A 26101-nucleotide genomic window follows, 5' to 3' on the forward strand; every position below is an offset into this window, starting at 1 on the left:
GGTTTATCAGGCAGGATCTGGTTTCACAGATCAAGCACAAGATCACTGCCTTCCTTCAGTCTTTTTGGTTTCTAAGTTGTATTTTAATGGCCTAACTTTCCTCCCAGTGATCAGTCTAGCAGAAATAGGGATGTACAGTGTCTAGCTGCACCCTGAGCAAGATATATTTCATCTAACTTTGAGTTGCCACAGTTGGAACCAGTTATCCCGGACTCCCCTTGCAGTCTGTGAAAAAGCTCAGGCATCTGAGCAAATAATTCACCTCATCCAAAGAGAGGTGGTGTCCAAGGAAGGAGAGATCAATCATGCTCACAAGTGCCTGCTTCTCCTGCAAAGGGAACTCAGAGAACAGCTATACAAGGGTGAGTTGTGGGTTCTGAAGCTAAAGAAGAATGAATCTCGCTCGAGTTCTGTGGGGTCTTTATTCTAAGACAAAGAGAAGAGCCCTCCCTTACAGCAAGTGGATGAATCAGGTATGAGGTTTCTGCAAACCTGTGCTGATGCCAATAAAGCTTGCTCACTGCAACTCCTTCCTCCTGCAGCAGCCATCTTCACTGCCGGCTGTTTCCAGCCTGCTTGCTTTGACAGACCACTTGATTTCTAGCTGCCTTAGGGGCATAACGACCTCACTCAGAACACCCTCACACACCGCACCAAGCAGTGTGATAAAGCATTCACCCACCTCCTACAATTTCCGTCACTGGGTAATTCCTTCTTCCTAGAGAGAAGGTAGCTCTCAGGGTGTTTTCCACATTAAAGCTGGCATCTATCTTTGTAAAACAATAGAGTTGGCAGGGACCCCACAAGGATCATGGAGTCCAGTTCCCGGATCCACACAGGACCATCCAAAATCCAACTCTGAGTGGGCTGCTGCAGCCCAAGGCTGTGCCCACTGTCTTGAGCAGCCTGTTCCATGGTTCCAGGTTGGCCCTTCTGGCTGCCAAGGGCACACTGTGACTTATGGACAACTGGCCGTCAATCAGATCCCCAAGCCCCTTTCCATGGAGTTGCTCTCCAGCCCCTCGTGCCCAGCTCTGTACACAGAGTTACCCCAACCATGATGCAGAATCCAGCTCTTGCTTTTCTTAAACTTCAGTTGGGGACTGCCCACTGATTTGTCAAGATATCTATGCAAAGCCTTCCTATCTCCAAGAGAGTCAAAACTCTTCCCAGTTTAGCATCATCCACAAACTTAACGTGCCCTCAAGAACATTATGGACATAACTGAAGAAATCTGCTTTGAAAACAGAGCCCTGCAGAACCCCACTAGTGACTGGTTGCCAGCCTGATGCAATCCCATTAACTAGAACCCTTTGATCCCAACCCATCAGCCAATCCTTCAGCCAATGCATTCTGGTTTTGTCTTGCTGTATGCTGGACAGTTTGTCCAGAAGAATACTGGGAGAAACAGCATTGAAAACTGCTGAAATCCCAAACAATTATGCCTTGGCTTCCCTTGTAAACTTCCTTTGGGTAACCTTGTGATAAAAAGGCTATGACCCTTTAAAAAAGTTCATTAAGCAGAACTTTCCCATTGTGAATCCATGCTGGATGCAACCAATGTCTGCACTGTCTTTCTCAAATTCAAGATGGTCCCAGAGCCCATCATTGGTGTTGAACATAGAAGGCATTAAACCTCACCAAGTAAAAGTACAATGTCATCTCTGCTCCTATCACACTTTAAAGAGGTTGGTTTTTGCTTTTCCCCAATGTACCGGTCAGCTTCAACTCTAACTGAGCTCTTATCACACACACATGTTCTCCCTACAATGGCAAACAACATCTCTGTAGTCCTTCCATGTCACCCAAACTCGCTTCCACTGGCAATACACTTCCTTCTTCCACCTAAACTGCACAAGAAGACCTCTGCTCAGCCAACCTGACCTTCTGTCCTACCCACCCTTCCAACATTATGGCACTGTTTGCTCCTTGCCACAAGAGAGATGGTACATAAGAGTGACCAGCACTGATGTTTGGTATGTTCTGCAACAATATCACTGATGAACTGGTTTTATCCCTCTTCAAAACTAGGGCAACTCTCAGGCTAGAGACCCCAGTCTTTGCAATAGCAAACACAAAAGTGCTTATATTGAGAATTTCAGCCTCAAAACCATGGAAAATACTGCTCACATTTAACGAGCAGTCTGGGACAAAAGACTGAATAATACCATTAATGCTGAGGAAGGGAACAAGATACTGTCAGCACTGCTCACAGGGGTCAGTCAAAAACTTAAACGCAGCAGAAACAAAAGCAGCACTTGCCGTAATATAAAGGAAGGAAAAGAGAAAATTAGAGAAAGAAGCAATCCAACCCTTCTCCATTTTAATTTGTGTCTGTATCCTGCTGAGGGAACAAGCAGTTTGTAAGTTGTAGCCTGCCATGTAATTCAGTATGAGCTGCAAGCTCATAAATAGGACAGTAAAACACACGCAAGGACTGATTTATAGGATCCAAAGAGAGAGAGCCTAAGTCCTTGCAGCTATTTGCATCCTCCTCACATACAAACGTGCACTGATGGAAAGTTTCCTGCTGAGAATGAGAAGCGAGAGATGCTCGGGTGGGAAATCTCACTGAAAAAAGCCTAATCTGTAAAAAGCCAAGAAACTTCATATTATGTTGATGGGGTTTTTCTGCCCTCAAATCCATAGGCTAATGATTACAATAGAGGCAAGGCTTGCTGTAATCACACTACTTAACTGCTGCTCAGCAGGTTTCTGCCCCTACATCTGAAGCCATCTCTCAAAGTCACAGCAGGGCAGAAGTCACAGGAAGGATGTGAAGTGAGTAAAGGGTCCCAGCACCAGTAAAGGACGGCAACAAGTGGTGGTATTTATCACGGCAGAAGATTAACACATCAGATCAAAGCTGAAAAGCATCACAATGGGTTTTGGGGTTTGTTGGTGATCATCTGGGAACTGCATTTCCTCACCTGACAGCTACCATGGATGCTGGGAAATCATTGGCTCACAAAATGTCTTCAGTTGAGCAGGGAGAAAGAAGCGGGACTGCAAAATCCAAATGCAAAATTGCAACTTTGTATATTTTCCTACCTCCAATAATGTCGAAGCTGAGTGGGAGCTGACTGCAGAGCGAGCATTCTTTCCCTAACGCTGAAAAATGCTCTTTAATCTTTTCATTTGGATGGGGCGAATGTAAACATAACCAGCACCCAGCTTCTCCCTGGAGTTCAGTTCTGCTGGCTTTGAAAGCAGAGCAGTTCAGCTCCATCCATTTGCCTCCAGAGGCAAATACTGTGTGAACTTTAAAAGCCCCATTTCCCTCAATACCCAACAGAAGCTGGCTGAAGGGCCTCCATTCAGCACACCTGACTTCAATGGGCTTATGTGAATTCCTGCTTTGAAGATAAAAAGGATTCTGGAGCTGCTGCAATGTGAATGTCCTTAGCTCTGAACTCAGCCACTCGGTGTTGATGGGCTCCATCATTCATTCAAGCAAAACCTGCTAGCTTCTTGACCTTAGAATTACAGCTGCAGCTTGTAGGGCTCACACCTCCAAACCCAGCAGAGTACAGAACCATAGAGTCATAGAATCACCGAGGTTGGGAAAGGCCTCCAAGATCATCCAGTCCAGCCATCCTCCTACCAGTGATATTTCCCCACTAAACCACTCTTCCCTTAGTACAACACCTAAATGTTTCTTGAATGCTCTGAATGCTTCTTCTACACAAGAGTAGTTTAACAAGTGCCCATACATCACATCAGTTGTGATGTATGCAGTGCTGTGCCAAGATAAAAACGGATGGGAAGGTGTGTATTGCACACAGACCTGGAAAAACACAAGTCTGAATATAGGGAGACTGAATGGCCGAATAAAGGAAATCATTTAAGAAAGGCTTCCACCTCAGTGCAATCAAAGGTGCTTCCAAATGCATCAAGGAAAAAAAAAGAGCAAAAAAGAAAGACTGATATAAGGCCTTCTTTAGTGCAGATCACTAGGAACCAATGCACTTAGCTGTTCAGCATCATGGCTTGCACACATTTAACACAACCCAAGAAAGCTGACTGTGCAACTAGGTAGATGCACGGCACGCTGACAACAGAGTAAAGCTTAAATCAGGGTAGAGACAGCTAAAGAACTCGTTAGCACTAGGGAATTCATTAGCACTTTGCTCAGAACAGGAACCTTCATTTCCACAGGTGATTTTGAACTCCTTCATTCAGGTGTTCAGAACGAAATAGAGTACTTCGGTGGGAAGCCTACTGGCTACTGCTGCAGTAGCTGCTCCATTTCTGAATGCTCAGTAATTGTGCTTCTTAACACGGTGTGCTGCTTCCCTGCAAGCAACTACACTTCGTTTGAGGAATCCCTCATTTCCTCTGAGCACTGGGACACGTTCTTCGTGCTTTTCTGAACCACAACGTACAAACAATTCTGCGGGCACACTGCAGCCCATGAGAGCCAGCATCGTGCTCTACGCTCCCGTCTGCCTCTGCCTGGGGCGGCTCTGAGCTCGCTGCCCACACACACGGTTCTATACAGAGAAGCGCAGATGCAATGATGGGAAGCAGGAGGCCGACCTCGGCAGCAGGGCTGCGCTCCAACCCACAGCCCCGGGGCACGGGCAGAAAGTTGGCCCGCAGCGGGGAGCGGCCCCGTGTTGAACCACGACCCAGGGCTGCAAACCCGACCCGGCCCACCACGAGGGCATAAGAACCACCAGACGGGTCGCTTCCCGAGCCAGCAGCACTAACACGGCGCTGCGTGCACCCACACATACATACGCACACCGAACATGCCGGACCGGAGCAGCGCGCAGCGCTCCGCCCAGCACCGCCCGGCCCAGGCCCGGCCCAGCTCCCGCCGCCCATCCCGGCGCTCCCCGCCGCCCCGCCAGGCCGCCCAGCCCCGCTCCGCGGCTCTTACACTGGCAGCCTCCCGAGATCCCCACCATCGCACGGCTCCGTGCCGCCGCCTCCCTCTCCCGGCGCGGCCCAGGCGGCCCGGCCCGGCCCTGCCCGCCTCTCGGCGTGACGCGAGGGGCGCGGCCTGGCCCGGCCGCAGGGAGGGCCGCGCGGAGCGTGGGGGTTGGTCGGGTACCGCCGTACGGGCTGCCCCTATGGGCGTATGGGCCACTTCCCCATAGGAGGCAGTTGGGGAGATGAGAAGCCGAGGATGAATGTTGTCATTCAGATCCTGGAAAAGGTGTTTCGGGAGCTCCACGTCCTGCAGGACAACTAGGATGAAGAATGGGACTCCTCAGTGAGGATGGCTTCAAGCTGACTGTCCAGCCCTTCCATGGGGCTGAGGAGTTCCAACGCAAGCCTATCTGGTTTGGTGTGGCTCTGTGAGGGAGTTTGGCGTGCCAGCAGCTCTCCCTTGGGCCTGGTCCCCCAGCACCTTGCCACTGCAGAAATACCATCAACTCTCTGTCTTTATATGCAAGGCAACAAGTGCTGTGAGCCCTGCACAGCACTGGGGAAGAAAGGGCAGGAATATTGTTGTTGCCACATAGGATCATGCTCCCAGCAAACTGGCAGTGAATCCCCCCCCAGTTCTGCATGGGTTACTGCTGGTCATGTACCTGCTGGAGGCACAGCTGTGTGTGAGCTGCTGTGCGGTGACTGAATGAAGCTTTGTTTGAGTTTGCTGGCCAGGAGCAGGCATCTCTTGGGTTTAGAAGTCCCACAGACATTTCAAATGTGCTTTGTTGTACCTTTCAGCTATGGACATTGTATGTATAACATATACAGTGGAGTAGACCGCAGGATATGAATAGCAGAGACCCTCAAAGATTGGCGTGTTCTGCCACAGTATTGCAGGTGAACTGTTTTTATCTCTTCCTTCAAATCATAGACACCCCTCCTCTCCCTTTAAAACTAGGGCAAATCTCAGGCCATAGGCCCCCGTCTTGCTCGGCACCGCCATGTTTTGGTCACCATGGGTCATTCTAAGGGTCACACTGCCATGCCTTTCCGATGCCATGAGGCACCACCCTGACAACACTGACAACAGAACACCAGTCATTAACTGACCTGCGCCTTGTTGGCAGCTAGCTGACACAAGGAGCGACTTATCGTGTCTCTTCCCACCTTGTGTTGTCCCTCATGGAGGAGGATGGAGGTCAAGGAGGGACAGATGGTTGCAGAGTTGCCCTGTTCTCTCACTGCAGGGCAGCACCAAGGGATGGGAAAGACCTCAGCAGCCCCAGCACCCTGCAGTTGGTGTGGGAGCCTCTGCTTATTCAGGGGCTCCCTACCATGTCTTCACCAGCAGTGAGCCCCTTGCAGCCCAGCCCCTCCCTCACACCCAGCACCAGGCAGGCTGGCCACAGGAGGAAATCATTTAGATGGAATTTTTCCTTATATGGAAAAAAAAAAACCAACAACCCTGAACCTACGTCAGTGGGTTAAACCTCTGATGTACATGTTTTAATTGTGCCAGAGTCCAAAGCTTGAGTTTTCCTGTGGGTGCTGCTGGGGTTTCTAGTCATAAGAGCTTGACCAGGTGGAGTTTCCCTAAGCCAGTCCTGGACTCTTGTTTTCAGTGTTTCTCATTGAGGGTCCTGGTGTTTTATGGCTTCACACTGAAACAAGCACATCTGGGCAAAGACGTGCCCACTCTTGCTAATCTCCTAGTTTCTCACTAAAGAAAGACATTCCCAAATTCCTTGCTAAGGAAATACAGCATTGCCCAGAGTGGTCAGTGTGCCTGACTGCAGGAAGATGGGCACTTGCAGAGAGAGAACTGCTGGAGGAGATAGGGGAAGGGATGAGATCAGGCAGGAGTGAGAGCGCATTGCAGCTATTGAGCCTGAAGAGGCAATAATTCTGTGCTAAAATACTTCCAGTTAGGGAAATCTGAGGCCATCAGTTACAGCACGGATCAAATGTGAGCGTGTGAACCTGAGTGTGCTCAGCCTGGCTTAGAAACTATAATATTGTCCCTGAAGGCATCTCCGATCTTCCACATTTGTATATTCAGGCTGGTGGGTGCCTGATCCAGAAATAAGGATAGGGAAACCACCCTTAATATTACATTTGTTTTCCAAAGGCTCCATGTTTTTACAGTTTGAGAAAGCAGTGACTTTGGCAGTGCTGCGTTACCCCAAAGTGCCCTGGGTGGTAGGATGAACAACCGGAGGGGTGGAAAAATGATGTGTGAGCATCACTGTTGTCAGTGCTGAGTGCCAGATGTACATCTCCTTATGAGACCTTCCGTCTCTTCTCTGAGATGAAGAAGATCAGTGCAGCCATTGAGAATCTCAGGAGACAACAGGCAGGTCCTGCTCCATGTCACCTGCTCCTCTGGGTTCCCATTGGCCAGGCACTCATTTCTGTATCTTGGGATTTTACTTCTCGTCTCCCCACCCATCGGGGCAGCTTTCTGCCCAGCTCCGCTGCCCTGCTCAGTGATGTAGCATGAGCAAGCTCAGCGCCAGGCAGGATCTGGCCAAGCAAACACAAAGCAGTAGCAGGTGATGCAAAGCCAGCTATAAGCAGCAAGATCTGAGGACAGCTGAGCCCATATATGGCTTGGATTTCTTATAGGATCACATTCCTCTGGTCATTGCATCTCTTTGGTCACGATGCTGAGCCCCATGGTTTGGCTTCCATCAGCTGCAAGCTCTGCTCTCTACCTCCTCCATCCACAAGTGCCATGATGCCAAGACCCTGCCAGCAAGTGGGGCTGTCAGGAGAGACTGCAGGAGGGGAAACATCACCTCCAAGAGCACTGGGGACCACAGCTCCTTCCTCGTGTCAATGTTTGCAAGGGGATGACCGTGGTTGGGTGCTGAGGCTTAGCACAGCAGCATGCATCGTGCCTGCTTGCAGCATCTGGAGAGCTGGAGCACTGCTCAAACTTCTAGTAGCAGTCTCCAAACACCCCCTGCTCTCATGGTGAGCCCGTGCCTTGCCATGCAGGCTGCCTGCCATCTGGCATGAGTGGGACCGAGTAGAGTTAAATAAATGTTAAATACACACTAATACCATGTGACAACTAGCAAAAGGCAGTGACTTCAAGCTTGAAGAGTCTGCTTATGTAAACAGCATCCTGAAATTAATATTTACCTTTTAAAGCAAACAGATATTTGGGGTATTTCGTCGTCTTTCTGCCTAGCAGATGCTAAGAACAACAGCTTGGTGCTGCAGGGAATTGGCTCGACAGCTCAGGGGATGGTAAACTCCCTGGCAGCCTCCAGACTGTGAGGTCAGAGCCGGTCCCTCTCTTTTCAAGCAGATAAATTCTCACAAACACCGGATTAATCTTTGCTCAGGGGCTCAACCCTTAATGAGGAGCAGGACCTGGGGAGCGGGGATTCACGCAGCAGATGGGTGAAGACTTTGGGGATGCCCGAAGCAAACTCTTGTCTGGAAGGGTTCCGGAGGAGGCAGAAGGGCTGTACTGTGCTCCATGACCAGCAGTACCTGCATCCATGGGGCATATCTCACAATGTGTCATTTTTTAAAGGATGGTCATTTTGTAAACCGTGTTTTCAGCCCATTTCAGCTCACCACACAGCCCTCAGAGCCACCCAGCCCTCTTTGGATCCTTTGGGAAGAGCTCCAAGGGCTGTCCCCATGTTCACCTATAGACCTGACCTTTTGGGGGTTTCACAGAGTTGTCTGTGGCATTTCCCAGCCCATGGGATGGCTGTCCAGTATCTGGGGCTGGAAGGTTTTAGGATCATCCTTCATCTCATTGCTGCTGACCTCACCCAGGGATTGCCTTTATTTTACTCCTCTGCTCCTATCCTTGCCTCAGTCCCCAGCACTGTACTTTCATCCTCTTCCACCACACGACAAATAGGGACATCCATACCACCCAACAGCTGCCCAAAGGAATCGGGCTGGTTTATCTGCATAGGGTCACACTCAAAGTGTCCCCATCTCAGTGGGATCAAAGATGCACAGGGCTCAGAGCTGTGGGGCTTGGTGAGTAGGATGGGGCTGATCCTGCATGTCCCAAATCCAGCCCTCCAGTAATGCAACAGTCCCATGAGCATCACACTGTGGGGCCGTGGGGCTGTCACCTGCTCCTATCCCGCTGCACAGCTGCCAGCTTGGGAGGACAAACTGAAAGCTGCTTTTGGAGGCCGGTACCCACAAAGTAAACCCATTAACACAGGAGGTGCGTGGGTGGGATGTGGGGCAGGATGGGGCTGGCAGGATGTGGAGAGGCTCAACTGCCCCTGTAAAAAGTAAAACAAACCAGGAACAGCTTGGAAAGGGATGCAGGCACAGTTGCACAGATAGGGGAATTTTGGGTCTCATTGTGCTGAGAAATGAGGAAATATTGATGTGGGGGGAGGGGGGGGGCAGGAAAATCATTCAGCAGCATACCAAAAGCATTGCTGAAGCACCATAAGCATGCACAGCAATGCCTAGGGAAGATTTGCTTTTCCCTTGTGTCCTGCCTTGTGGCACCAAGCACCCACCCCAGCAAAAAGAGATGCACCAGCACCACAGAGTTATTGCCATTGGTAACAACAGGATGTACAGGAAGCTGGGTGCCCAGGGAAGCACTGCACCAGGCTGGGGTGCTGAGCATTTCCAGAGTGCTGTGCTGGGAATAAAACAAGTTCATTTAAGCGAGTCGTTAGGCTGAATACCTTTCTCCTTAAAAATAAACCTCTTTGCTTTTAAAGCGCTGACAGCGTATGTTGAGGCCCAACGTTACAGTGATTATGGTGGATTTAAAACACGATAGCGTACACCGTACTGAAGCCCTGAAAAAAGTCAGATAAGGAAACCACTTGAGCAAACGGGGGAGTTTTCTTCTCTCATGGCAAATCCAGGCTGGAGATGGGAGGATGAGAGCTCAGTCCTTCCTGAGCCAACACAGACACAGGACAAGTGCTCCGATACTTGCTCCTTTGCAATGTCCATGTGCTGCTGGCTCCTCCTCAGTGCTCCTCAGGCACCCAGTGTATGGCCCTGGCTGCACTGGGGACATTGGGGACTATTACTCCATGCCCACAGCTGGAGAGCTGGGAGCACCATGTCATGGGACCTGCTAAAGTGGGAGAAAATCCATCTCTGGGGCTCCTTCCATCATTGTGCTGGGGCTGCCAAGCTGAAAATAGGACCCGCCAGCCCACCCAGCTATGGGTTTGCAGACATATGTGTGTGTGAGTGACTTTTTTGGATGAGTTTTGGGAAGAAAAACCCCTCTCTAGGTATGGGCTGTGTCCCCCAGCCAGGCTGGCTGCGGCTGCCCTTGGTGCTGCAGGGATGCATGGCACCAACTGCTTTCTGCTGGGGGGGGGAGGACCTCTGCACCCAATCCCTTTGCTTTGACTCCTCCAGGCCCCATCGCAGCACTCAGGGCTCTGCACAAAGCCGTCACTCCGCCAGCATCCCTGGTGCCTATGGGCAGCTCCACCCCAGCAGCACTGCAACACCGGGGCCGCATCCTGTGGGGCAGCCAGCTCCAGCGGGGAGCAGTGGTAGCACACAGACCGTATCAGAGATGATTTCCTGACAAACAGTGCGGCTCATTGTCTGTTCTCATTTATAAACTGCTCCACACCAGCCATCTGATATCCATTATTACAATTACAAACAAGCACAGTAACTCTCCAGCTGGTCAGCCCCAGCCGAACAGCACTGCAGCCATTCAAGGATGCCATATGGTACCGGGGTTTCCAAAGCAGCATTGTCAATCAGCCTTATTAATTTCTGAATTTGTTTCTTTTCCTTTAAGGGATTTATGGACATATATATTTTTATACAAGACAGGGACACTTCTTTGACCTTAATTTCGTACATGAGGCTTGATGGAATAATTGAAACCTTGAAATCTACCCGGCAGCTGGTGGGGATAGGAAGAGCCTGGGCTCGGCAAGCAGCCCCCCGAGTGCTGGTGCTTGTGTAGGAGCTGCACACACCTCTCACCATACACACCACCATGCATGCCACGAGAATATTAAAAACCCATTAGATCTGGAGCTCTGGGCACAGCCAGTGACCATACTGCAGATAAGGAATGGCTAATGGCCACTTAGAATCATAGGATGGCCTGGGTTGAAAAGGACCACAGTGCTCATCCAGTTCCAACCCCCTGCTATGTGCAGGGTCACCAGCCACCAGACCAGGCTGCCCAGAGCCACATCCAGCCTGGCCTTGAGTGCCTGCAGGGATGTGGCATCCACAGCCTCCTTGGGCAACCTGTTCCATTTTGCCTCCTTTTAAAGCTTTGAGTTGGAATCACTGGGGACAGCTGGAGGTGCTGTTGGGCTGCACCCAGGGGTGCTGCACTGCTGCAGTAGGGCAGCTCCTCCCTTTGGAGTGACTTAAGAGGCACCAATGCATCGGCTCATGGCAACCAGACATTGTGTCTTCTGCATTCACAGCAGCCAGCTGTAGGGATGGGTGAGGTTTGGTTCTGGAGTGATGTGACTCCATGTGCTGGTTGAGTATGGCACCTCCAGTGTCCCCACTGAAAGCAGCTACATCAGGAATAACCCTGTGCTGTTACATAGAGATACAGAAGTGGTATCAGAGAAGACAGGAGGTCTGCACCCAGTGCATGTACAGAGGAGGCTGGAGCTGGGCTTACAGAGAGCTATTTCAGATCAAAAATGCCTGTTGGGCTATCAGAGCCCCTGACAGCAGCCAGGAGGAGGAATGAGCAAGTCCATGTGCACTGCACCCTGAGGCTTGGCTCCTGCTCTGGATGAAACCCCATGTCCAGTGATAGATGAGGCACAACAGGGTGTAAAAAGGAAGAAAACCATTTGCCTGCACTTGGAGCAAAGTGCATTCTGCATATTGCATCAGATTATGCAAAACTCCTTTGTTAATCTTCCCTGTCCAGAGCAGAGCACAGTCGGTCGCAGGGACGCAGCTGGTGGCACCGTGGTTCTGGGCCCCTCACCTCCCCATCCCTCCACTACTGGGTGCTCCAGTGCCATTATTCTGCTCAGGCTTTGTCCCTTCACACCTTTCTGTGCCGTTTATGTCCTTCTCTTTGAATTTCTGGCTTTGTTCCCTTTCCCTTGGGCTGACACCATGCGCTTCTGTTGTTCCCCAGCTTCATGATGGCACTTGGTCAAAGGCACACCTGCAGAGGTGACATCTGTGGTGTTCTGAGCAGGGCTGGGACACCCCCTGGGGGTGTATTGTGGGTACCTCATCCTGTGACAAGCAGCACCCTGGGGCCCTGCTTTCCTTGCCTGCCTGGTGCCATCCTGCAGCTTTCCCTTTGTGAGCCAAAGGATGTCCCGTGGCTCACACAGCCCTCGGCTCTGGGATCTGCACTGGAGCTGCAGCTCTTGCTTGAGGACTTTTCCCCCTTTCTTTCTTTATTTAGTTATTTGGTTAGTAAGTTATTGTGGGATTCTGGTGCTTTCTTATCATTCTTCCACTCTGATGTGACGTCTCTCCTGGAACTGACTCACTGCTGACACCATCTCCTCGGGGTACCCAAGGGAGAGCTGAGGCACCATCACTTTCTGCTCCCATTCCTCCCTTTCCTATGCACAGTTCCTCCTCCTCCAGTGCTCCACAAGAAGCACAGCTCCCATGTGCTCCATCACAGTGCCACGTGGGCCTTCCAAGAAACTTTAAAGGAGGAAAAGTTTAAAAAGAAAATCCATTATTTTTTTAATTTTCAGCTGATTCGAGGCCAGGTTTAGCAGCAGGATGTTATGTTCTGGTCAAATGGAGTTAGTTTTCTCTCTGGTCAGCTCTTGCTGATGAATTCCCATCACAGCCACCTCCGTGGAGGGACAGCAGCCACCAGCTGAGTCACCACACCGAGCCATGCTGGGGACCGCTGATCTCGCCGTAGGGCTGCAACCGAGGCTTCTCTTTGAAAACTCTCCAGTGCTTTGTTCTCCCTCTGATACAATCCATTTGGAGCAAATGCAGTTTCGGAGCATCTTGCCAAGCCCACAGGCTTTTTGGGAGGCTGCTGTGAAGCATTAGTGGTAGATAAGGCCCTCTGTGGGAATGGGTGTCTGGCAGAAGAGGCAGTGTGGCAGGGTCCCTTCCTCTCTCCACCCTGCTGGGGGTCCTGGAATGAGCATGAGGAATCCAAGGCCAGCCCCAAGCTTTCTCTCTTACAGCCCTGGGGTCAAATAACCTCCTGCCTTGTCCATCCTGGTGCCTGTCCTACAGTGCTGAGCAGGAGGCATCACTCCTGAGACCCACTGAAATGGGGTGCAATGTGGCTGCAAACCCAATGCTCCCCAGTCCCCATCTTCTATGGCTCAGAGACACTGCATGTCTGTCTGCAGCACCAATAAGCAGCATGTACATGCAGCGTTCATATCAGACAGTATTCGCACCATGCAACACTCATACCATGCAGCGTTAATTCCATGCTACAGTCATACCATGCAGTATTTCTAACATGCAGCATTTCCACTGTGCATGATTTCCATGCAGCATTTCAGTTCAGCTGCCATGTCAGGAGGGAAGGACAGGGGATGTGCCCAGCCTGGCTCAGCTCTGTACATGGGCAGCAGCAATGCTTGGCTGAGCTGTGCACTGAATCCATGCCACCAGCAGCCCAATGTCCCCAGGGTCCAGGGACTTGGTGACAGTTGACATAGGGGTGGAAGCGGGGCTAGGAGCAGTTCAGGGGGTTAATGACATTGTAAGCCAAGGCAGGACCCTCCAACAGAAGGGCTTGTGGCCAGCTGGGGGGCCCCGTCTGCCGCACCGCCTGCACCAGGCCACAGAGGAGGGTCCCAGTGGCAGCTGGCCCCAATAGAGGTGACGGAGCCACGTGGCAGGGCACAGCCCAAGGGTGGCAGAGTCCTTTGTCGGGGTCACTGTGGCTGGTGGGGAGCAGCTGGGATGGGGCCATGGGGCTGGAGGGCAGCAGGCGTCTCGGGGGCATGACAACGGCTGCAAGACCCATTGAGTGCCATGCTGTTGCTTGTGCAGATAATGAATCATTCATTCATTCACTCATTCATTCATTCATTCATTCGTTTTATCTTCTCCCTCTCCCCCACCCCCCACTTCTTCTTCTTTCCCCCACCCCCCAAAAAATACAGCCCCATCCCAGTGTATGCATCCTCCTGCTCTTCACAGCAACGAGATAAGGATGGGATGAGATGAGGATGGGATGGGGTAGAAATAGGGATGGGATGGAGATGGAATGGACTCACGCTGCTGCTGTAACCCAGACAGACCCCCGGCAGTAGCTCAGCCCTGGGGTGGTGCCAGCAGCCCCACATCCGGCCTGGCCTCCTCCTTGCCAGTGGTGCAGGACTAATTTCAATTATCTTCTCCAGGCCATATGAATTCTATTAATATCAAAGTAATGAGGTAATTACTGTGATTTGGAGGAATGGCTGGGGAATTGCTTTGGAGAGGAATTTGCCAGCAGAGAGGGTAAATTAAAACCTCTGTTTGGAAGGGAACAAAAGGCTGCACCCAAGGCGAGCGGGGAGCCATGGGAGATAGCCCAGGCCGGGGGAACATCCAGGTGGGGGACATCCAGGTGGGAGACAGCCGTGTTGCTGTCCCTGGGTCCCCTCCTGTACTGTGGGGACACTGCAGCGGTGTTTGCTTTGGAGAGCGATGCTGAGATATGCAGAGGATAAAGGGACAGGGATGGGGCTGATCCTGCGCTATGAAGGCTCTCATCCAGGACCCTGGGGCACTGTGGTGACTGTCCCCTCGGCGCTGCTGTCACCCAAGGGCTGTATTCCCAGCACTCACGGCTGTCATGGGTTATGAGAAGGGACCGAAAGGCCACTGGTCTCACCCAGCTGTCCCCGGCAGGTCCCACCCGGCTGTCCCCACCTCTCGGGGTGCCCCACGCGGCCGTTCCCGGGCGCTACCAGCGACTCTCTGCTGGCATCTGCTGCCGGCACACGGTGTCGCAGCGGCCGCGGAGCCGGGACACGGCTCACGAGTGGCAGGAGGGGGCTGCGGGGCTGGGGAGCGGGGACACGGGGACATAGGGACACATGGACATAGAGACATAGGACACAGCTCTGGGCCAGCCGGGAGTTGGGGAGCATCCCACGGGGCTCCTTTTCCTGGGATATCCGGGCCTTCCTGCAGAATCCTGGTAAGAACTTTGTGAGCACCACGTCCAGACATTGCCTAATGCTACAGTGCGCTGCTCGGCCGTGTCCCCAGGCCCCATGTCCTCATGTCTCAACTACCTGCAGTGTGGGGACTCACCACTGGCAGCCCGTTCCCATGTCTCCCCATCTCTCCACAATACTCCACCAGATCCCCCCCTTGACACAGCCGGAGGCCACCTCCTCATGTCCCACCCCTTTATCACCTGAGAAGAGACACGACCCCTCCTCTCTGCAGCCTCCTGTAGGCGGCTGTAGGGTGATGGGTTCTGTCTTCAGCTTCCTCTCCATTTCCCACAGCCCCTCCTCAAGTCCTGCTCTCAGTTCCCTCACTACCTTGCTGCACCCCTCTGCACACCCACAAGTGACAAAATGTCCTCCTGCCCCTCTGGGCTGTGGATAGCTCAGACACAGCACTGCAGCCATCCTGCTCTTGTTGGCTGCTCTCCTCCACCGGGGTCTCCTCCTGCTTGGGACAACGTCAGCTTTGCCACGTTCACAGCTCATTGGAGACATGAGGTGACAGCGGCAAGCAGTGACATTTATGGGAGCTCCATTCACCCACTTCAAATAGAAGCTGACGGGAGCCACGAGTGTGGGGACTTTGCCAGCGCCCTGCGCAGGGACAGCTGCCACGTGCCCCTTGTTGTGGCACAAGCCCAAGAACATGGCGGTACCAGGGCTGTGCTCCGTGCAGAGACGGCATCTGCCCACCTCACTCCTTGCCTCAGTTTCCCTGCAAGCACCACGCAGGAGAGAGGCTGCATGGGAACCTATGCAGGGTGTGCATGGCATCTTCCTTTGCAGGTTGTGCATCATTGCTGGCAGGCCTGCGCCCACCCTGCTGCATCCCCCAGCTCCTGCTTTCCCCACACCTATCTCAGTCCCCAGGTGCTTCTTTTTCCTGCTTCTTTGACAGCACTCATCCAGCCTTGATAACCCATCTGCTGTGCAGCAGCAAAGCGCTTTCACAGCACAGAGCTCAGCTGGTGTGACAGTCTTCTGGGGATCCAGAGAGCAGAACCCAGACTGAGAAGGGAAAAACTGTGTGTGACTGTGACTGTGTCCCAAAGCAAAGCATCCTAAAGTCAACTGGAGGAGTCGGAGACTGCACAGTTTGGGCAGACAACACCATTTCACTACATTTCCTGTATATCAGGGGATGAATCACTCGGTTAAGTACATGGTACACATCTGAATCTATTTTATTTCCCTGCCCATCCTCTCCAGTGCGTTTGCAGCCACTGATTCCCATGGATATTTCATCAAGGCAGGACCTGCTGCCCCACGCTCACCCGAGGTGCTGCTGTCAGCCTTGGGGATGCCACTTCAGACCCAAACACGAGCTTTTATTCTGTTTCAGAAGTGATTCATGTAATCCACGCAGCTAACGGCGCTCTATAAATAGACGGGTGGGCTTTGACACAGCTCCTGTGTGTGCCAAGAACTGAAGCTAATAATAGCAGCTCACCCACCACGTCCGGGAGCGGGGCTGTTCTGCAGTGGGAGGATGGGATGGGCTCAGCCTTGTGACAGAATCACAGTGAAGATGTCACCATCCCACGGGCACCGCAGCACCTCTGTGCCACGATGTGGGGCTGCACACCTGGCCTTGCTGCCCAGCAGCGTGGTATGGCACAAGGTTTCCCCCTGCATGGCACTGCTCTCCTTCCCACTGCTGCTTTGCATCTGAGCGGTGCGTCTGTGCTGCCAGGGCTGGGGAAGCAAACATATCACATATTCCTGGATGGTGCCATTCTGTGGCACTGGGAGCAGTGTCTCTGCTTTCTGACGTGGCTTACAATGAGAATACAGCCTTAATAATCACCTGTGCTGGAAATAGCATTGGAAAGAAAAAAGACTGTTTGCATAGAGCCATGCTGATTGCAGCTGGGACGGTGAATGCAGCGAGTGGCAAGGGGCAAAGTGACCCCAACTGGCAGCAAAAGGACTGAACCCCCCTCTGCCATGGGCACAGCAGCTCAGGGCCTGTGGGATGCACAGAGGATGGGGGGTGTGTGTGGGGGGGGGTGTTGACAGAGATGGGAGCAGCACTGTTAGACAAACCCAAAAAGTCACTCCAATCGAACTGCAGAATTTGGATTGAAAACTGGAATATCTGAGCTGTGTTTTGCAAGGGAAAAACCTTCAGGGTTTCCTCTGCTGCAATCCCAAGAAATTCCACAGCTGCCTCTGCGTGGGGGGAGCGCTGCTGCCTCCGTGTGGGGGTGGGGAGGGCTGCAGCCCCCTCCTCTGCAATCCCCCCCACCTCCCCTTGTGGGTGAACGGGATTCAATTCCTTTAAGGCTGTGTTTGCAGAGCCTGAGGCTTGGGGACCCGCAGCCCCACCCCAGGGCTCTGGAGCTGCCCGAAGGTGAGCAGGGGATGTACCCAGAGGTATTTGTTATCCCTCATTGCTGCCACTCGGTTGCAGGAGGAAATGCGGATCTGCCAAAGGAAACAAACACCGTTCCTGTTTTCAAGAAGCAGGACAGGGAAAGGAAAGAAAAAAGCAAGACTGTTCTGAATGTCTCCCTGCTGCTGTCTGCACCCATCTTTGGGGCATCGACGTCGTCGGACGCCTGTGGGAGAGCTCCTGAGGCTGCCCCCCACCGTCCCCAAAAGCTGCCATTGCTTTTCATCATCGCAGCTTTCCTTAAAAAGTCCGGAGTCCGCTTCGAGTGACTTCTGGCTCTGCCTGACAGCGCTGCTCGCTTCCACGAAAGCAGTTCCTCGGGTACCCCGCAGCACGCCCGAAGCTTTCGTGGCACCCGGTTCTCGGCACGGAGACCGCTGCGCCCCGACGAGCCCCGCAGGGTTCCCCCCGTGACACGGCCGCATCGTGGTGCCCAGAGCCGGGAGGGTGCGAGTGAGGGTGGGTAGAGCTCGCCGTGCCCCTCCCGGCGCTCCCCGTCCCATCCACGGGCACGGAGCCCCGCAGCGCGGCGCTGCCCCGACGGGGCGGGCGTGGGCCGGGCCGGGGGCGGTGCGCGGGGCGCGGAGCTCCGCCGGGCGGGCGCGGGGCAGCGCGGAGCGGAGGTGCCGGGCCCGGCATGCGCGGAAGATGGCGGCGGGCAGGCGCGGGGCGCGCAGCGGGCTGCTGGAGCTGCGCGGTCCCGGCGGGCAGTGGCTTCGCGTCCTCCTCACCCTGAGCGATGACACCCTGAGCGTCAGCCCCGCGGACGGTGCCGGGCCCGGGGAGCCTCCGCCGGCGCAGCTGAACGGGGGGGAGCAGAGCTCCGGCGTGCCCGAGGCGCTCGCCAACATCAGGCGCACGGTGCGCGTCGTCAAACAGGACGTGGGGGGGCTCGGCATCAGCATCAAAGGTGAGGGGGGGGGGGGGTACCAGGAGCGGGCGGTGGCTGCGGCAGGTAGAACCTACGCTGCCCTTCTGCGACCGGAGGGCTCCTCCCGCGTGTCCTTGCGTCCTGCGTGACCCCGGTGCGGTGCCCCCTCCGGGCCGCCACAAACGCAGCGCTCTGCCCCCGTCGGGTGTCCCCCGCCGCCCCCAACCCTGAACTGGGGACTTTGCGGGAACTTCGGGCCGGGAACTTTGCGAGGGGGGGTGCGGGGGGCTGCCGCTTTCTGACGTGGCCGCGTTGGGCTCAGCCTTCACCGCGCTCCTTGTCCGGGCGCTGCTGGGTGGGGCGGTCTGTGGGGTGCGGGTCTCCGTGAGGGGTCCGGGGTGAGACCTCACTGCTTGTTGGGGCTGTGGGTGCTGGAGCTCGGCAGCGCTTTTGGGCAGTGCAATTCCCCCTTGGAACCAACCCTGGGCTGCGAAGCGCTGCCGGCTCTGCGGCTCTCCCAGGAAAGGAGAAACGTTACTTGGTTCAGCTAAACTTTATTTTTGCAGTGACGTAGGTGGAAACCAAGGAGCCGTGATCCAAACGGGGAGCTGCAGGCGTGCGGGCTGCACTGGGCTGCCTTGTGCCTGCTGCTTTGCAGGATGGTGACCATTTGCCATTAAACGCAGCCCTCAGCTCACAGCCAAACCTTGCTGTCCCTGCAGGGGTGTGAGGGCATGGAGGGACGGGTACCCCGCTGCCAGCCAGCTCCTGTCCATGGCCCGTGGGACAGAATCTAAAGTGGACCTTCTGGTTAAAGCATTACAGCTGCATCCTAACCCCAGGCAGTGCTTCGCTTGGGGTTTCTTCAGGCAGCCCTGCAGGGTTAGGGTTAGCATCATTAGGGTTAGGGTTAGAATCCTTCTCCTGCAGGGTCGTGTACCGGCATGGTGCTCCGGGCGGCGTTTCCCTCTCCATGCACACAGCCCAGAATGGGTGGCTGCGAGGCGTTGCTTCCAGGCTGGGCTCGGCAGCCAGCAGCAGCCCCCGCGGGGGCCTCTTGACAGCTGATAGCCGGAGGAGCCCTCAGCTCCCGGAGAGGCTCTGCAGAAATCCGAGCGGAGCAATGCTTGCGGCACAGCGGGTGCAGCCCTGGGAGGTGTCACGCTGCCGGTCCCTGTCCGTGGGTGGGGGGTGGGGGGAAGTGAGGGGGTGCCCGGCACACGCTGTCCCAGCGCTGAGCGTGGGCAGCGCCAGGCGGGGCTGCTGGCATCTCCTACGGGTTCAGAAGTTAACGTGCAAATTGATCTCCTTGAGCTGCCCGGAGGCCTTGAGAGTGTCCTGGTGGGCTGAAGAGTGGGGAGCAGCCCGAATGGAGACAGAGAGGAGTGGGGAGCAGGTACCCCTGCGGCTGGGCTGCTGCTCTGGGGCTCTTTTGCCTCTCCAGCACTCAGCTGCTGCCCCACTGAAACCACGGGGTCCTGAGAGCGGGGCAGGCTGTTCAGCACACACAATTAATAATGCAAATAGTGACACAGTTTCCTGCCAGAAGTGATGGGGAGGCGGTCAGGGCGTGTGTTTGTTCATCAAGGAAATCTGCAGCCACTCAGATGGCTTTTTGAAGCACTTACGTGTGTCTGCCATAAAGCCCTGAGGTATTCGGGCACTGCATGTGTGCCCCTAATTGCTCGGTGTCCCCTAACTGCTTGGTGCCCCTTCTGCCCGCAGGTGGCCGGGAGAACAAGATGCCCATCCTCATCTCCAAGATCTTCAAGGGACTGGCAGCAGACCAGACCGAGGCACTGTATGTGGGAGATGCCATCCTGTCTGTGAATGGCACCGACCTCTCCGAAGCCACGCACGACGAAGCGGTGCAGGCACTGAAGAAGACGGGCAAAGAGGTGGTGCTGGAAGGTATGGGGGCAGCGGGGTGCCCTGCTTATGTACACCCTGCGGGTACCTCGATGTCTTCTGCTCCCAGGCTCTGAACTTCCATTTCAATCCTCCTCCTCAGCCGGAGCTCTCCTGCTCCTTCCCCCAGTTGTGTCATCTCCAGATTTCTTCTCGTTTTCGCTGCGCTCAGCCTTTTTCTGCTGTGGGTTCCTCCTCTCCTGGGAGCCACAGAACCACGCTGCAGCCTGAGGAATGTGCTGCTCTGCACAGCTGCAGGGAGCAGATAGGGGCTGATTCCTTTTTTTTTCCTGACCAAAGAGAAATACAAGAGCCTCTTTCTTTGGGAGTCTGCAAAATTCCTCCCCGCGGCCGCTGCACTCAGACCACCCTCTCTCTGTTATTTTCTTTTCATCCTTTACTTTGGCACGGGCTTCCCTTCTGCTGGGAGTGCTGCAGGAGGTGGTGCTGAGCTGCCCTTCCTTGAGAGAACCATTTCTCCCTGTGACCTTCCTCCCCTTCTGCAGGGAGCTGGGTGGGCACTGCCCTGCTGCCCTCCAACGGGCATCTAGGAGTGGTTCTGCAGGAGGTTGGCTGCTGCAGGAGTGGGGCTGGGCTTCAGAGGAGGGCTAGGCTGACTCCCACTGTCGTGTTCTGGGTTATGTTGCACCGATGTCATCGCCCTCCTGCAGCCTTAAGTTGCAACAGGGAATGTTCAGGTTGGATATTAGGTCGAATTTCTTCTCCAGAAGAGTGGAGAGGCATTGGAACAGGCTGCCCGGGGTGGAGATAGAGTAACCATTGCTGGAGGTGTTTAAGAGTTGTGGAGACGTTGCACTGGGGGATGTGGTCAGTGGGCATGGTGGGATAGGCTGAGGTCGGATGGATGATCTAAGAGGTCTTCTCTAACCTTTATGGTTCAATGATATGTGCGTGGCATCTCCAGTTTCCCTCCATTTCCCATGAAGCAGAGCCTGGGGATACAACACTGCTTTACACTGAGCTGGGGACAGCCCCACTCCAATCTTGTCCTTGGGCTTGCTCCAAAGCTCAGTGACAAGTGACACGATGGCTTTAGCACCCAGCAGGTGCCCTCTACACTCCCTCGCAGAGCCCCATGCCTGGACTCCATGCAGGGCTGCCTGTCCCCTGTTGATCCCTGTCCCTGCAGCTCTGGGTCAGCCCTGTGCTGTTCTGCATGCTCCAGCCTGGCGCAGACCTTGGTTATGTTGGTGCTGGGGTTGGCAGGGGATGAGGGCAAACAGCAGCCCCCGAGCACTCCCTGGTTAGCTCTGACATCCATTCTTTTTACCATAAATACCACCATGCAGTCATTTAGCACAGCCAGCATATGTTTGCCACCTTTCTCCTCCCCAGCAAAGCTTGTGTTTGGAACTGGAGCTCTTTTAGAGTGGCTCACAAGCCCTGTGCCAGACAGAAACAGAGCCCTGACCGCGCTGTCACTGGGAAACCATCGGTTTGCACGCTCCTGGCTGGTGGGGGGCAGTGAATTGGGGTCTCACCCCCTGAGCTGAACCTACCACAGAGCCAAAGCCTGGCCCTGCACTTCTTGCATTCCTGGGTGAGGTGACACGCAGAGGCTCCCTGTGTGCCCTGCCAGCAGGCACTGCGCTGTGCCAAGCTGCTGGCTGCTATCTGCAGGAGCGTGGCTGTTATTTGTGTTACAGTGTTATTTGGGGAGAGGTGCTCTGCCTGACCTTATTTTTCCCCTACTCTTTTTTTTTTTTTTCTCTTTTAATTTATTTACACTTTGTATCCAGAGCTACAAAGCACTGCTGGCTTCAGCAGGCACTGGAGAAAGTAGCACAGGGCTGAAGGGACAGGAGGTCTCTGGTGTTGGTTTTGGGGCTGGGATTTGCATGCTGGTACAAAGGGGCTCAGCAGTGGGTGTCCCTGTGGTCTGGGGCTGCCCTGCTGTCTGTGTGCCTGTAGGGCTGTGCAGGGTGAGCCCTGAGCATTGGGACATACGCTGGGAGATGCTGTGGGACCACCAGATCTGATAAGTGCTCCATGCCCTCCAAAAAGGGGGTCAGGGCCTCCTGTCTTGGCGCACTCAGGGCAGAAAACTGTGACCCAGCTGTGGTGCCTTAGAGATGCTTTGAGATGGGTGTTATGACTTCAAAGTCCCACCTGGGATTTTTGGGTCTGTGCTCATGTGTGCACTGAGGGGGGGGGGGGGGGGGGGGGTCTCCAGCACATCCCAGTAAGGACACCTCAGGGCAGTGCCCTGCATCCCATCCCCTGTGTGGCTTTGGGTATTTCTCCTGGCACTGCAGCCCTTGGTCCTTCCTCTGCCCCTTCCTGTGCTGCCAGGATGTGCTCCAGCCATTGCACAGCCAATGCTGGTGGTGTCCCACTGTCCCGAGGTGACACTTAGGACAGGTGGTGCAGGAATGCTGCAGTTACTGTGGGTTAGGAGGGGGGGTGGGGGTGGGAGCATGGCAAGAGGTGTGTCCCCGTGCCCCAGAGCACTGTGCCCTGCAGATGGCCTTTGGCATGGCTTGGGTGCCTGCAGCTGAATGCTGACTTGTGAAATGCAGTGAGCTGCCAGGCACTGGGTAGCGATGGGTCCCCGCTGCTGGGAGTTCTGCCCGGGCAGCACAGCTCACATGCCTGTGGCAGCAAGGCTGCTATTTATACCAGCGGGCACGAGGTGGGTGGCAGGCACATGTCTGTGCTCTGGTCCTTTCCCAAGGAAAGCCCTTCCTTAGAGCCACACAGCCCCTGTGGAGCATCACCCTGCTCAGTCCTGGCTTGGGTGAGCCTTGAGACCCCTGGCCCCATTCTGCAGCTGTGCCTGGAAGGCCTCACCAGATCCCCATTGCTTTTACTCTCCCCTTTCCAAAGCCTTTGGGGACCACTCTGAGGTTTGCTCCTGTCTTGCCAGGTCCTGAGCACTGCTTTCTTGCCCCTGCTTCGTTGCTCACCAGGCAGGGTGGGTTATGTGAGCTGTGTGCACGCTGCTGCAGGCTTTTCCTGGGGCCAAGCCATGGTATTTGAGAGCTATTACTGCTTTGTTCCCGCTTGGCTGTGGGACCAGCTGTACCAGCACAGTTTGGACTGTGTAATTTTGGCCTGGGCCTCCTGCCCGTTCCCCGCCCCAGGCTCTGTGTGCCATCCCAGCCAATGGGGTCAGGGCTGGAACGGGAGCTGTGACCCAAACCATGTTAAAAAAAAAAGAAGAAAAAGAAAAGCATAAGAAAAAAAGGGGAAAAGGGATAGTTTTGGCCAGCTCAGCTCTCTGGTGCATGGCAGCGTGCCCCGAACCACACGTTGGGTACTGCAGAGATCCCACAGCAGCACTGTGGGCGATGCTACGGTGATGGGTGCAGGAGGTGTGGGTGCTGCAGGCAGGATGTGGCCATGCCATGCCATACCCCGGGCTCTTCTCTTGCAGTGAAATACATGAAGGAGATCTCACCCTACTTCAAGAACTCGGCGGCGGGGCCGACAGTCAGCTGGGACGCCTCCCCTGCTGCCCCACAGAAGCACTCATCCCCCGTGCTGCCGCCCCGCGAGAGCCGCACGGTGCCGCTGCGGATGTGCTGCGTGTCCCGCAAGTGCCTCCCTGCTGACCCCGAGCACAGGTAGGGCTGCACCGCACTGCGGGGATGGGGCGGCTGCGTGGGGCGGGGGGGGGGCAGCGGGGATCCCACAGTGCCGTGTCACTGCAGGTACCTGGAGGTGTGCTCAGCAGATGGACGCGTGGCTCTGTTCCTGCGGGCGAAGGATGAGGCCACGGCACAGTCGTGGCTCGGGGCCATCCAGAGCGCTGCAGGAGCGCTGCTGCCGCGGGTGAAGGACGAGCTGCGGGCGCAGCTGGCGGGTGCCGGCACAGTGAGCGGCAGGGATGTCAAGCATGTGGGCTGGCTGACCGAACAGGTACCCACGGCCCCGCTGTCCCCTGCCCGGTGTTCCTTCCAGCCCTGACCCCTTCCCCTCGCAGCTGCCCGGTGCCGGCACCAGGAACCTGCTGGCGGTGCTCACCGAGAAGGAGCTGCTGCTGTACGGCAGCCTGCCGCAGAGCCGTGATGCGCTGGGCAAGCCGGTGCACAGCTACCCACTCATCGCCACCAGGTAGGGCTGCCAGCGGGGTGGGTGGTGCTGGTGTCCCAATGGGGCGGCAGGGCTTTAGGATAATGGCAGCGGTGTCCCGGGGCAGCGGTGACGTCCATGGGGTGGTGATGGGCCGCCGGGAACGGTGTCGGTGTCCCGCCGTCCCAGCAGCAGCCACGTCGAGCAGCCGTAATCAGGGCGCGGGGGCGCGCACGGTGCGCGGGCGCGGCGGGGCCCACGGGCGGTGTTGCGGCGCCCCCTGCCGGCCGCTCGTTGCTGAGCGCCGTGCCGCAGGTTGGTGCACTCGGGGCCGGCCAAGGGCTCGGCGCTGCTGGAGGCGGAGCTGGCGTTCGCGCTGCGGGCCGGCACGCGGCTGGGCGTGCAGAGCCACCTCTTCAGCCTGGAAAGCCCCCGCGAGTTGGCCCTATGGACCCGCCTGCTGGTGGACGGCACCCACGGCGCCGCCGAGCTCGCCCAGGAGGTGTCCGCAGGTACGGAGTTGGGGGGGGGGGGGTCCCGGTGGGGCGAGGGGTGGAGCGGTGCGCCCGTTTGACGGCGCTGAACGCTTCCCCGTCCGCAGCGTGCACATGGAAAGGGCAGGAGTGCACCCTGTCCATCCACATCGACAAGGGCTTCACCATCTCCGCCACGGAGCCGGGGCTCAGCAGGACCGTGCTGCTCCAGCAGCCCTTCGAGAAGCTGCAGATGTCCTCGGACGACGGCACCAAGATGCTGTACCTGGACTTCGGCGGCCCCGAGGGAGAGATCGTGAGTGGACGTCACCCCACGGCCCCAGGGAGGCTGGGGAGGCTCGGGGTGGGGAGGGGTCTTCACCCCCCGCAGCTCCTCCGGAGCCCTCCCCTCCTCCAGCACAAGGCTCCACGCTCAGTGACATTTCTCATTGCAATCGTCCCTCTGCTCCTCTCTTGCAGCAATTGGACCTTCACTGCTGCCCCAAAACCATCGTGTTCATCATCCACTCCTTCCTCTCGGCCAAGGTGACCCGGCTGGGGCTGCTGGCGTGAATCCAGATGGGGGCCACAACCCCCAGCACATCTATGCACCTCCCTTCAGGCCACCTCCAGCCCGAAGCCCCCCCGGTTGGGATGCGGCCCCCTGCGGGATGATGCCATCCCAGTGCCATCCCTGCAGTGCTCGGCCAGAGCAGCCCCTTGGACACCACTCGAGTGCCTTGAGATGATGTTTTCTGTACAAAGAACCTGTTTGTATGGCAGTTTTATATTTATATCACCCCCGGTGCAGATGCTGATGGGGCAGCACTCGTCCACCCAGGTACCCCCGGCACAGGGATGGGGGTCTGCCTGCCCCCAGCACAGCACAGCTTCCAGGGGCCGGATGGACGGGAGCTGCAGATCAGCACTATGTGCCAAATTGTTCCATGTCTCAGTGCTGTGACAGGAGCTGCTTTTCTTTGGGATGTTTGAGCTCTTTATTTTACTTTGCCAACTCCGCATCGTTTTATTTCTTGGTTCTGGGGGGGGAGGGCTGCCAGGTGGCTGCTGGGAAACACGTCACGAACCGAAAGATTCTGCATGGAAATGCCTCTTCTTGTCTGATTTTGGTCAAATAAACTCGCAGCTCACACCCAGCATTGGATTTAGGGGGACTTCCACTGGGATAGGTGGGATGGGGGGGGGTGGGGGATGTGGGTGCTGTGTGGGCACTTCCTGGCCCCAGCAGTGCAGTGTGGCTGAGGCTGGATGCGAGCACCAGGACTCGAGGAGCAGAGGTAAAAGGGGGGTGGTGAAGTGAGTGCCAGGGAAATGGATGGCAAGTGGGAGCAGAGGAGGCTCCCTGCTCCCTCCTGCTCGTGTTCCT

The 26101-nt window shown here is 55.5% G+C and overlaps 2 protein-coding genes across 3 annotated transcripts in view; one reads left to right on the forward strand and one right to left on the reverse strand.

Moving 5' to 3' along the window:
* The window catches only part of CBFA2T2 (CBFA2/RUNX1 partner transcriptional co-repressor 2), a 48065-nt gene extending 43060 nt beyond the window's left edge, over positions 1–5005 (reverse strand). For both annotated transcript variants that reach the window (XM_072349786.1, XM_072349785.1), the window contains exon 1: positions 4886–5005. In XM_072349786.1, the coding sequence (XP_072205887.1) occupies positions 4886–4913 (28 nt within the window). In that variant the 5' untranslated portion in view covers positions 4914–5005. The remainder of the gene's footprint in view (positions 1–4885) is intronic.
* A 13041-nt stretch (positions 5006–18046) lies between these two features.
* On the forward strand, positions 18047–25889 carry SNTA1 (syntrophin alpha 1). Its single transcript, XM_072350068.1, has 8 exons — positions 18047–18337; positions 20024–20209; positions 23604–23793; positions 23881–24088; positions 24153–24283; positions 24557–24753; positions 24843–25030; positions 25195–25889. The coding sequence occupies exons 1-8, from the start codon at positions 18076–18078 to the stop codon at positions 25285–25287; spliced, it is 1455 nt and encodes a 484-aa protein (XP_072206169.1). The 5' UTR covers positions 18047–18075; the 3' UTR covers positions 25288–25889.
* The last annotated feature ends 212 nt before the right edge of the window (positions 25890–26101 follow it).

The sequence above is a fragment of the Excalfactoria chinensis genome, chromosome 15, assembly GCF_039878825.1.
Source record: "Excalfactoria chinensis isolate bCotChi1 chromosome 15, bCotChi1.hap2, whole genome shotgun sequence".
Lineage (NCBI taxonomy): Eukaryota > Metazoa > Chordata > Aves > Galliformes > Phasianidae > Excalfactoria > Excalfactoria chinensis.

Excerpts from the sequence above, each read along its gene's own strand:
- SNTA1 (XM_072350068.1), top strand. The coding sequence starts at position 18,076 with ATGGCGGCGGGCAGGCGCGGGGCGCGCAGCGGGCTGCTGGAGCTGCGC. Across the intron at positions 24,089-24,152 it reads TGGGCTGGCTGACCGAACAG|CTGCCCGGTGCCGGCACCAG; the intron begins GTACCCACGGCC and ends TTCCCCTCGCAG. Across the intron at positions 24,754-24,842 it reads CGCCCAGGAGGTGTCCGCAG|CGTGCACATGGAAAGGGCAG; the intron begins GTACGGAGTTGG and ends CCCCGTCCGCAG.